Source organism: Sinocyclocheilus anshuiensis, unplaced genomic scaffold (genome assembly GCF_001515605.1).
Source record: "Sinocyclocheilus anshuiensis isolate Anshui unplaced genomic scaffold, SAMN03320099.WGS_v1.1 scaffold590, whole genome shotgun sequence".
NCBI classification, from domain to species: Eukaryota; Metazoa; Chordata; class Actinopteri; order Cypriniformes; family Cyprinidae; genus Sinocyclocheilus; species Sinocyclocheilus anshuiensis.
This window is the reverse complement of record NW_015544192.1, coordinates 2448527-2461399: the sequence shown is the minus strand read 5'-3', so window position 1 is coordinate 2461399 and position 12873 is coordinate 2448527. Positions and strand designations below refer to the sequence as shown.

General features: G+C 36.7%; 1 protein-coding gene across 5 annotated transcripts in view; it reads left to right on the top strand.

Annotated features, from left to right (window-relative positions):
• The window catches only part of LOC107696600 (tubulointerstitial nephritis antigen-like), a 30822-nt gene that overhangs the window by 11036 nt on the left and 6913 nt on the right, over positions 1-12873 (top strand). For 2 of the 5 annotated variants that reach the window (XM_016497039.1, XM_016497036.1), the window contains exons 2-6: positions 1696-1791; positions 1985-2301; positions 5585-5651; positions 8825-8917; positions 9039-9153. In XM_016497039.1, the coding sequence (XP_016352525.1) occupies positions 1992-2301; positions 5585-5651; positions 8825-8917; positions 9039-9153 (585 nt within the window). In that variant the 5' untranslated portion in view covers positions 1696-1791; positions 1985-1991. Of the gene's footprint in view, positions 1-1695; positions 1792-1984; positions 2302-5328; positions 5467-5584; positions 5652-8824; positions 8918-9038; positions 9154-12873 lie in introns of those variants that run through there. The other 3 variants (XM_016497038.1, XM_016497040.1, XM_016497041.1) reach the window with 2 other exon arrangements.

Here is a 12873-nt window from a genome sequence, read left to right as displayed (position 1 = left end):
ATATATAAATATATTTAAAAAAATAATAATCCTGAAAAAAAGTATCATGGTTTCCACAAAGATATTTACCAGAAAAAAAAACTTGTTTAGTAATAAGAACCATGATTAATAATTGAGCAGCAAATCAGTATATTAGAATCATTTCTGTAGGATTATGTGACACTGATGATCGTTTGCATTATTGATAAACTATTTTCCTGTTTGACACTGTAAAGCTGCTTTGACACAATCAGTATTGTATAAAGCGCTATACAAATAAAGGTGACTTGACTTGACTTGATGACTGGAGTAAAGTCTGCTGAAAATTCAACTTTGCACCAAAGAAATAATTACAATTTTGAAATATATTTAAATAGAAAAACATAATATTAATATAATAATAATATTAATAATATTTCACAATATTTTTGCTTTTACTGTATTTTTGATAAAATGCAGCCTTGATGAGCATAAGAGACTTCTTTCAAAAACATTAAAATATCTTAATTATTCCAAACGTTTCAGCTATATATATTCTATATATACATATATAATCTAAAAATACTTATTTATATTTGACATACTGTATATAATGCTTGTGAGGCCCATTTTGTGTGTAAATCTACATGAAAATGTGCTATTTTGTTATCAAAGATGGACAGCCTTAATAAGACATCCTTACCCTGTTTGTGCGCCTGCCTTAGCTTTGACTGCAGGAAGTAGCTGTTTCCGTAACAATAAGTTTTGGCTCCATTAGTTTGATACTGACATTATTTCCACCATGTCAGCTATTCTTGGCATATGAAGATATGAAACAGGTCCATTTTCCTATTTAAACCAAACATTCTTCATCTTATCTTTACATTTTAATACAAACACAATTTTTAAGTAAACAAAAATAAAAAGTTATAGTATTTACCATTGGGTTTTATAGTTTAATTTCTCCAAAATAATTTCAAGAGGACCAGGTAACTAAATGGATTAGCAGAATGAATGCAAAACATGAATTATCCTTGCACAATAATTAAGCAATTACATACAGCTTTGGAACATGTTGAATCATATGAAGCACATTTCTTGAATTCTGTTTAAATGTAAACACTCCAAGTAGATTATGTAATATTTTGGTTAATTTATGGGTTTAAGTTTCCACAGACATTTTTTCTGTATTGCTCAGTATGTGATCCATGATGGTGCCAAGCATGTTGACATGATAACTGTACAGCGAATATCTGTTTACTTTTATCTCAAATATTATAAATATGACAAAATGTCTCAAGAGAGATCAAATATAGACAATGACCATTCATTTTGACCTTTGTGCTTTCTCTGAAAAGTAAGAGCCTAGTGTAAGACAATATTTACATAGAAGTAGTCACTGCTGTGAATCTTTCCTGGACAGTTTAGCAAGTAAATAAAGACTGATGGACATCTAGAGTAACTTGAGGCCTGAGTCACATGACCCCACCTTTTCTATTTTCTATTAGACACACCTCAATGTATGGACCATCCCACAGTAACCCAAGCACACAGACAATACAAGTTTCAATCATGGACCAAAGTGAAGAGTTTGCCAACAGTTTCTTCTCAGATGATTCTAACCTCTTCTGTCTGTGCTCTTCTACTGCTGTGATCTTATTGTGTTTGCAGGATGAGTGCATTATTAAAATAAGAACAAGTAGAACTGTCTGTTTATCAGTGATGTTTATATTGCAGATTGTTGGCTCATAGCCTCGAGTTCAGTCTGCTTCAGGAAAGTGCAGAACAAACCATCGGCGTTAGGAATTGCATTGCTCTGCCTAACACTCCAAGTTCTGTTTCCCATTTCTGTCGTTTCTGTTTTCAATCAAATGCTAAGATTTTATTTCAGCTGTAATCATATTTATTGTTGTTGTTGTTTTTAGTATGATGGAGCATCATTTTGTATTGGTGCATTAGATTCAATTCTGATTTGAAAGTTGACCCTAATGGCTGATGTTTTGCTATATTGATTTCTTTATGACAGATAAGCAATGTTGAAGCTCACGATGCTGTCCGCCATCACAGTGCTCCTCCTGCTGGCAGAAGGGGGAATGTCGGCAAGGACTCAGTCCCGCACTAAGAGAGAACTGGCCAGCTCGCTGCACCTCAGAGGGATCCGGGACCCCTTTGGCTCCTACTGTCAGAGGAGAGGAGGCTGCTGTCCCGGGCGAAATGACCAGTGCACTGTGCCATACCTGGACACCATCTGTTACTGCGACCTGTTCTGCAACCGCACTGTGTCCGACTGTTGTCCTGACTTCTGGAGCCACTGCCTGGGAACAACTCCCCCATACCCTCCCAGTGAGTTGAATAACAAAGTAAATTCTGGAGAAATTATGAAGACTGCTGAGTCTGAGAGTGCTGGTCACTCTTTTCCATGTAATTGCCTGCACAATGAATAGGGACTAAGACTTTCAAACTTCAAAAACGATCCACAAAAGCACCATAAATTTAACATAAAATGATGCATATGACTAGGGCACTATATTATAAGTTTTCTGAATCCAAACATCAGTTTCATGTGATTAACAGACCAAAGTTTAAGTCATTATTTACTGATAATCTAATCATTATTCACTGATAATTGACATGAAATATATGCTTTTTAAAGCTATTTGAGTGTAAGAAACAGCATTTATGAGACAGTTTATGTCAGACGTTAATGCTGATTTGAATTTCTTTTTTTTTTTTTTTTTAGTTTGGCCAGCTGTTTTAGAAATTTAAGTATTTCCCAACTTAAACAGATAGGAGTTGATCTTGCTTGCCCGAAGTAGCTGCTGGCATTGCAAATATGGGTGAAATAGGGGAACTTGAGAACCAGATCAATATAATTTGTGAGCAAAACATTCAGTCCACTTTTGTGAACTAGATGAATAATTTTGTTTAAAATATTTGACCTTAAAAAGGATTTGTTTTCAATTCAGACTTTGCTACTCCTCTCATGAGCATATCTAGGGCCAATATCAATATTTCTATGCAACAACAACTTAATTTTCAGTATGTTCCTTAATACAGAGCTATTCTATGACTTCAGATATGGTACATGATTCATATGGACTACTTTTATGATTTTATTTATTTTTTGTCAATTTGGACCCCCAGATGGCAGAATCCCTTTAAGGTTCAGTCCTGTTTTAGCCTCCTCCATGACAAGAAACATACAGTATAACCAGGTTCTCATATAGAAAAGATCTGTAGTTTGAGCTTAATCATTTTTGATCAAGATAGAAAGCCAAATCATTGGTATGCTTAGGTAACAATTTTGGCCCACATCCAATGTTTGAAGTCTACGCTGTTAAGAAAAGGCTAGTTATTTTCTAGAAACATAATGGAAAACCAAGTCCACATTCTTCCCTGTTAATATTTTCCTGCCATTCTGAGAAGGGTCTGGCTGCAGCTTGGCACTTGCACTCTCAGACGTGCATTCTCAGGCTTGCACTCTCAGACACTTGCACTTCCGCTAGCGACGTCACTTGCAGTCTTTTTTATTTTTTATTTTGTTCTGTTTATTAATTACTTTTTGTTTGAATCTCTCAACATTTTACAACAGTATAGCCAGGTGGTGAAGACAAGAAAAAAGAAACTAAATTACAATGTCACTTGGAATCGCCACTTGCACTCTCCGATACCTGCGACGTCACTTGCAATCGACACAAATCGTGCGTGTTGCCAGTGGAGACAAGACGCTGTGGTGGTGATTAAACGATTAAAACTAATTTAGTACCGTAACCTACAAGGTCCTGCAAGAAAAAGACAAGACCCGCAAATCCGTGGCCACAGGACAGCAGAATATGAACGCAATGCGCAAAGTCTCTCGCTAAGTGTTTTCCTCCTGTAGAATTTTTTCTTGTCTTCACCACCTGGGGCTACTGTTGTAAAATGTTGAGAGATTCAAACAAAAAGTAATCAATAAATAGAACTAAATAAAAAATAATAAAGACTGCAAGTGACAACGCTAGTGGAAGTGCAAGTGTCTGAGAGTGCAAGCCTGAGAATGCACGTCTGAGAGTGCAAGCGCCAAGCTGCAGCCAGACCCTTTTGGCCATTCTTGCTTCATGGACCTCCCTGTGGTTGTGTAGTGCCACTGAGGTGTATAATGTTCAATCGTGGACCTAATAATGGGCATTCTCATGAAAAGTGCAGAACAGTGGAGCGGAAGGCAGGGAGCAATGAATGGAGGTCAGCAGAAAGTATGCCTGTAATGTGCGAGGAGGGAAGGGGGTGGAAAGGGTGACTGCGGGCAGGGAGTGATCACAACAGGTATGTGCGCAATGTGTGTTTGCTAAAGGAGGAACACTCATGTCTATGGGGCAGGTATGACTTCACGGATCACAGCTCAGCATTACTCAGACACAGTGTTGCTAAATCTCAGTAAATGTTTCCTCTGGAAAGCCGCTTTTATATACAGTAAAAATAACATCTGATAGTTTATGCTTCCTATTATTTCAGATTTTTGAGCAATTGCAGCTAAAGCATAACTTTTTGATGTTTAAACTTGAAACTTTCCTATAAACAACGTAATTTAGTTTAATAAAAAATAAACAAACACAAGTAAAATTTGAGTACTTAACAGTGAAGTGTGCAAATGGCAACACCAAAAATTGCCAAATTAATTCTGAAAATGTATTATGCTACACACAGTCGCAAATTCATCCACAGTGTCTTTCCCGAACTTTTCCTGAACGTGAAAGGCAGCAAACAGGAGAAAATATCACATATCACACTTTTGAGAGCCCTCCAAAAAACTGGGCACTGTTAAAATATCTGCTATAATATAATATAAAAATCTTTATTTGTATGTGACTTGCAAAAAAATTTAAATAAAAAAGCCCCACACATGATGTGTGGAGAAAAAAAAAAGATATTGTGACCAAAAATTAAGAATTTGTTCTCACGATTTATTAAATGATGGCAGTGTTTTAATAATTTGTTCACTTGTTTTAGTTTAATTGTGGCCACATTTGAAAGATTAAGAATATCTTTTAATTTATCATTAATGGAGAAAGATGCATTTTGGGCCCAGAGGTGTAGTTACAACATCTACCAGCAGTAGCCAACTGAATCATACTAACCAGCCAAACAGTGACCCTGTTTCCAAATAAGTTTCAAACATTCCTCTCCTCCCATTTTCCAACATTCGGGTGAGTCAGTGTTGTTATGTAATTCTATTTGGTGCCACTAATGGTGCAAAAATGATGCATTTTGACATTAAAATTATTTTTATATACATGATTAAGGTAATGATGAGATTTTATGTGTGTGTCTGTTATAGTCTAACGCTGCCATCCTACATATGCATCCACTCCTCTTTAGTTTATTCTCACTGTAGTTTGTACTTAGTGTATTAGGAGGAGAGGAAAGATGGCCTGCCCATTTCCAGCCAGGCAATCTCTAATTAAGCTCGTCAAGGCATGGCGACAGCAGAGTCTCTGAGAAAGCAATGGAAAGCCAAGAAAACATTCCACTGTGGGCACTACAGACTACATCAGACAAACTTTTAATCCAAGTGTTTAGTATGTGCGTGTGGTTCTTCTTTAAATCTACTGCAGATTGATTCATAATTGTTGTTGTTTGTTGATTTCAGGTTCTTGTGAAAGGAACGGCCACAGGTTTCACTCAGGAGCAACATACAAAGAGAACTGTAATTTATGGTGAGTTTGAAATCTAGTTAAAGCTGTATACAAATCCTCCTTTCTTTCTTTCTTTCTTTCTTTCTTTCTTTCTTTCTTTCTTTCTTTCTTTCTCCAAACAGTATTTTCATAGCACTGACAACACAGCCTTGTCAAGGGCACTGTGGATCTCTCAATCCAAGGCCATGGTTTGGCTACATCAACACACATGTTGGCAGGATTTATCCACAGACCGAGAGAGAGTCTTGACTGGGCTGCTTCAATGGGCAGGACAGTGGGACCCCTCAGGTCCTGAAAAGATTACACACATTCCTGACTTCCCATACATATGCTTCACCTTCAGCGCCCTTGTGATCCCGAAAGTGTGAACAGTACAAACACACCGATAATGTACAGCACATATACATCCATAATATTTACCACGTGTCTCTCCTTTTACATAAACCCCCTCGCTAATATAGGATTAGCTCTCCTCATAGAATCTAATCCATCGCACCGGCCATGGCCGAAGCACATTCCCTTTCACTGTTTGAGGAGTCAGTGGACACATAAACCTCCTTAGTTAATGACCAATATGTGAGAATACATAATTTTGTATGCTGAAATTCAGTGTACAGTGGTATATAGAATATAAATTAGTAAACTAATTGCTTTGGCTAAGAAATGACCCTTTTGTTTATTGGTGATGGATTGCTGTATTTTTGTTTTGCATGAAGAGGCAATTATTTACACTTTAGCTGATTGAGCGCTGCGTAACCTCCAGCTGAGATTTGCTGTAAAACAATTGTGAGAAACTGGAGAGATGTGCGGGAATCTTTCACTAATTAAAGTCACTTAACAAACTTTAAATTTAAATTTGCATGAAACATTTTAATTTGCTTAAAATTTAAAACACTCAACTATCCATTTATGCAATATTAAATGGAATGACATGAAATTAAATTTGAAGGCATATTGTGACAAAGTTGCGATAATGAAATAATTTCTTACAATTGCAAGAAATAAAATCATGATTCTGAGATTTTATTTTCCGTTTTTGTTGGCTTCCATGCTATCTTCTCATCCAGTTTGGATGGTATAAGTGTTTATTGGTCTAAAAGCATCTGATTTTTCACTATATTTTGCCTTGCTTGTGAGAAACTAGTGATGGTTAGACAAAATAGAAAGGCAGGAATTCCTTACCCCAGTGCCAAAGCTTTTTCACACTGCAGTGATATGGGTATTGTCTCTGGGAATACGGTGTGGTGTCCTCTCCAGTATTGTTTGTTTTTGGTGTAGTGTGTGCACATGGTTGTTACATATTGCATATGTTTGTGACAGGGTAAATTTTACTTGTTTCTGAACACATTTAGACCTAAACATGAAAGCCGTCGATCCTTGCAATGCCCTAGTGCTGGTCCTGAGAATCTTTTGAGGGAAAAGGCTATTCTACAAGCTAGTACAAAGGGTCAGGATAAGAAGATAATCTGTGAAATTAGATATATTTAACTTAAACTGAATCTTGAGTTGATAATTGTACCATTGCCATGAAGGAATTTTAATGAGAATATTTTTTCATGTTAGTACCCAAAGATTCTCATGTTGTGTGATCTGCCTGCAGATGTGTTTTTGTTTGTATGTGTGACTCAGTTTGTTGTTGATGTAAATCAATCTAAATCTCTTTTTGCCATTGCATTTCTATAGGCCCTATCAGAGGCGCTATATGAATCCCCGCCAGAGCCCATGCATTCAACCTGCTGTCATCTTTTAGAGATTACTATGAAATGTACACACAGAGAAATCACATAAATATGTCTGCTCTGTAACAGAGGGCATGTCTAAGGCTTGTATCAGGATGCTGATTTGAGCATTACAGTGAAGCGTGACAGAATGAGAAACTCAGCTTCCTGCTGACAACAGGTCACTTGACACCTTTGCACTCTAAAGACCTTTTGTAACTTTCAACCAGCAAGCATGCACTGGTATGTGAATTAATGTCTCAATCAGAACTACTGTGTGAAGATTGAGCACTAGGACTTTGAATTTGTGTCACCTGACAGAAAGAAGAGGTCACAAGATCTGCTATGTGCAACTAGATTTTTACAGAGAAAAATGTGAGTGCAAAACCTATAGCTACGTTGCTAGGGTGTTCTGGATGGTTGCCAGGGTGTTGTTATGTGGTTACGAAGGAGCTCTGGTTCTAGTGTTGCTTAGGTTCAGAGGTTGCCAGGTTGTTGCATACTGGCACAAATAAAAAACAACAGCACGCAAAATAATAGCAAACCTCTCCTTGCCACACACGATTTGAGGCATCATTCATGTGTGAAGTACAAACGGGCTGGACAGGTAACAAGCTGAAGTTGAATTCTATTCTCCTCTTTGTAACTCATCCCGCTGCTCTCTAGTAATGTCTCAGCAGCAGTGCACCTCTGCTCTTCCTCTTTTAATCCACGTTCCTCTCAAACATCAGGCCTTCTGAACATCCTCCCCTAGCACAGGCTGACTAAAAATGGATATTTCTTCAAGAGCTGCAGCCTTAAAAGGCTCACAGACCTCTCTCTCTCTCTTTCTCTCTCTTGCTCGTTTTGTGTCTCACATGTAGAATATGTCTGAACTGCCTCATTGTTTCACTCTATGGTTTGGTCTGATGTCTATCTACATTTTCTCTGTCTGTTTTAAAACAGTTATATAAACAAATTATGTTGTTTATTATTTTAAAAGTTAATCTGCAATTTACTTTAGTCCTCAGAAACTGAACTGTTAATGAAAGGACAATGAGGGGTTTAAATACGGTCCTAACATAAAATTCACCATGATTAAATGTTTTAAATAATTTTAAACACACAAAAATGTTTATATTCCACACTTAAAATGGTAACCTTGACCTACTCGACTGTAGTTAACAGATAAACTCATAGTAAAACGCTTGTGTTTTGCCATAATCTTTTGCATTAAGTGCACACATCAGAGTTTTGAACAGTTTTAAAGATTATTACTTAGATATTAAAAACAGCAGACCTCATATCAAATGACCAGAAAATTATATAATATTTATTTTTTTATTCTGAGGTTGACAAGCAATATTTGTGAAGATCACTTCCTTTCACTGACTATTTTTTTCATGTATTTGTTCAGGCCTTATTTTGGACTTTATTTGTATGGACTGTTAAATTTTCCGGATGTGTTCACTAACAGTTTATATTCGTCTCCCACAGTACATGTGGTCAAAATGGACGCTGGGAATGTGAGCAACATGCCTGTCTGATAGAGGATGACATGATCCAGGAAATCAACAGGAGAGGTTATGGGTAAGCATCAGGAATCCCATCTAGTCTGCCATTACCGTATTCAATATATATAAACTAGTGCACAAATCTATTCCTCTCTCCTGCAAATCTACTTCCTCTCTTTATCTTTTTACCTGTCCAGTTGGAGGGCCACAAACTACAGTCAGTTCTGGGGTATGACTCTGGACGAGGGTCTGCGGTATCGTCTGGGAACACAACGTCCCTCACGGACCATAATGAACATGAATGAGATCCAGGTGAGAGTCATCTGCAGCCAGTATGTTACTGGCATGTGAAACAGACAGTTACTAAGGGATCATGAGTAGTCAGACGTTTATTATTGCAGGACCCATATGCAAAGCGGAACATCACGTTATCCTGAAGGGTTTACTTGGTCTTGTTTTCCACTAAAAATATCTAATCATATAATAATGTCTAACTTGATTTCAGTGAATACATCTTAAGGTTTTCACATAGGTTTGTTTTACTACTGTATATATACTGAAATTTTGTGAAGTTTACACTACGGTTCAAAAGTTTGGGTTGGTAAATTATTTCCATTTTATTTTTAAAGAAGTCTCCATAGCTGCAATTATTTTATCAAAAATAAGAGTAAAACAGTAATATTATGAAATATGATGTGAAAAATGATTTGGCACTCAAGAAACATTTCTTATTATTAATTAATAAAAAACATTATACTTTTTATGTAATAGGAGATACAGGATTCTTTTTGTAACATCATAAGTGTATTTACAGTAATTTTTTATTACTTTTTAATGTGAATCTTGCTGGATAAAAGTATTAATTTCTTTAATAATAAAAATCTTACTGACCCTAAACTTTGGAACAATACTTGTTTAAAAAAAAGAAAAAGAAAATGGATAGAAATATATATATATAACATATGTGATGTCTTCTTATTTTATACAAAAAAGAAACTTGTCTTGTTTTAAGGATATTTTTACTGGACAACAAGATAAAAAAATACTGATTTTAAGAAAACAATTTGCTGTGTTTAATTTCTGTTTATTTCACAGCCACTTACTAAATAAATAAATGAACATAAAACCTTGATTTGAGTTGAATTTGAGAATAAAGAGATCATGTGCTAAAGATATGAAGCTTTCCCAGAATGCCACGACTGACCAGTTAGAATCAAGTATGTAGATAATCTCTTTATTCATCTCATGTTTATGCCCATTGACGGCTCTCTGATTATCCGCTCTCATGCTCTGAGCAATGCAGTATGCCGTTAGGAATCATCAAAGCAAGAATACAAGGCCGGATTTGGAAATCAGACTGTTGTTTGATCTTTGCTATGCATCAGCTGGCTGCAGTGCAGTGCAGTGAATGCATCCTAGATGTGTTCGTCTGGATGTGTGCTATTTGATGTGGCTCGCTGATGCTCTCTCCAAAAAGCTGCCCATGATCCTGATCCACACCAACACGTTACATAAGAGCAGATTCCACAATTTGAGAAGGCTGGAAATGATTGATGCTGTTGATGGGTGCAATTCATTTATAGTCTCAAAAAGTACCCTCACTAGATAGGGACCCATACCCATATCTTCCTTCCCTTCCTCTTTTCTCTGTTCTCTCCTACCTACATCCTCCAGCACGTCTCCACCTGTCTCTAGAGTCAAGCCTGGGTTGTTTATGAAGTCCCTATCTGCCTAAAATCCACTTGGCACGTACACTAATGAGTTGTCTGAGTGCAGCAAACACTCTCACACACTCTTTACTTTCTCTTTGCTCAGCGTGAGTGCTCGCTTTCCCTGTTGGGTCAAGTGTTGCTGCAAGCCGTGGCCCTTCAGGGGTCCTTTAACCACCACAATTCACCGCTGCAGTGCCGGACACTTGACAAGCACCTGCATTCCACAGGATCATATCTGGTAGTTGTCAGGGAGAATCATGACGATATCACAGGCTGGAATGTAGGAGGATGGCAACCAGCAGCTGTGCATTACCAAAGAGGGAGAGGCACACAGGAGCCTTTATGAGAGAAAGTACTAATACATTCCTTATTCAGGACATTCTGAAAATTTGGGGTTTAAAATATGACTGAAATTGGTCTGGGGAGAGTTATAGATTTGGGAGGTGTAAAGCATGCATGAATGTGACCCTGTTGAGGTTAGGTTTAGGGTTTTGTGTTCACACCTGGTATTTACATCAATTTTGGTTATTCCGATTACAAGCGGAAGGCTAATTATGACTTTTTTTTAAATTATTGATGGAACAGGTAAACTCTAAAAAATGCTGGGTTAAATATAACCCAGCGCTGGGCTAAAAAGGGACAAACCTCACATTTCTAAAAGGGTGATAAAACAGAGCGGTTTCAGGTGGCCCAAAGAGGGCATTAAATATTTAGGGATTCATATTCCTCCTTTACTACAGGATTTATATTAAGTAAACTACCCCAAACTAATTAGATGCATTCATAGCGACCTACAAAGATGGTCAGAAACTCCCTTGTCTTTTTTAGGCCGTATTGAAAGTATACGAATGAATATATTACCCAGGCTCCTCTACCTTTTTCAAATGTTACCTGTAGAAATTCCCAAGAGTGTATTTGTCAAATTGGAGAAGCAGATTTCTAAATTTATTTGGGCAGGGCAAAGGCCAAGAACAAAATATAAAACATTACAGCTTATGAAGACTGATGGGGAGTAGGTCTTCCAAATCTTAAATGCTATTATTGGGCAGCACAGCTAAAACCAATAGAGGCATTGTTGAAGGATAATATGTATACGCGTTGGTTAAACATAGAGAAAGGCCTCTATCAGTATCCCCTGGTTTCACTCCCTTTCATAGATTTCAGCTGGGGAAATGTGATAATGGGTAAGTGGACAAGAGTTACTTTAAAAATATGGAAAAAGATACGATCTTCATTGAAAATTACTCATTCCATTTCTCCTTTATCTAGTATAAGTACAATAAATAACTTTATACCATCTGCACTAGATATTGGTTTTAAAAAATGGGCAAATTATGGACTAAAGTTTATATATCAGCTTATTAGTAAAGACCATCTCAAGTCATTTGAACAACTGGTAGAAGAATTTAAGTTACCAAAAACTGATTTTTACAGATATTTACAAATAAGAGATTTTCTTACAAAACATAAAGAGTGGAAGAATATCATTAATCCAAACGAAATAGAGAAGTTAATGATGAAAATACAGATGGGGACGATTGACAAGAGGCTTATTTCTAAATTATATCAGGGATTGCTATCACTTCACCCATATAATTATTTTGCATACAAAGAATGATGGGAGGCTGAAATGCAGGTAGAGATTACACAAGAGGACTGGATAGATATATGTTCCGAGGCCCAAAAAGTAACTAACTCAAACACATGGAGAGAATTTAAATGGAGAGTTATTACCAGATACTTCTGCACTCCACAAATTGTAGCAAAGATGCGAATAGGATCATCTAGCAGATGCTGGAGAGAGTGTGGTGACCTATTGGGAAACCACACTCATATCTTTTGGTCCTGCCCAAAGATACAACAATTCTGGGAAGATATCTATAAAGTATTTGGAGACATATTTCATATTGATATTCCTTTTGGTCCAACTGTGGCTATTCTAGGAGTGATACCTGAAGGCATGAGGGAAAGGAGATTGAGTTATCTACTTCAAATATTATTTTCTGCAGCCCTAAAATGTATCACATTTAAATGGCTCCAATCTGACCCACCCACGTATGAACAGTGGATCCGAAAAATTTGAGAAATTTACGAAATGGAAAAAATTACTTATTCCCTTAGACTTCAGATGAATATTTTTGAGGCAAGATGGAGTCCAATCTTAAGAATAATACATGATAATTGCTAACTGATTATACATAGTGGAGTGGATAATGTATGCAACTATATGCACATGTTCACAAAACATATGGTTTTTCCTTTGATATATGTTCTTATTTTAAAAATCTTGAAACTGTGAAAAAGTTTTTTTTTTTTCTTT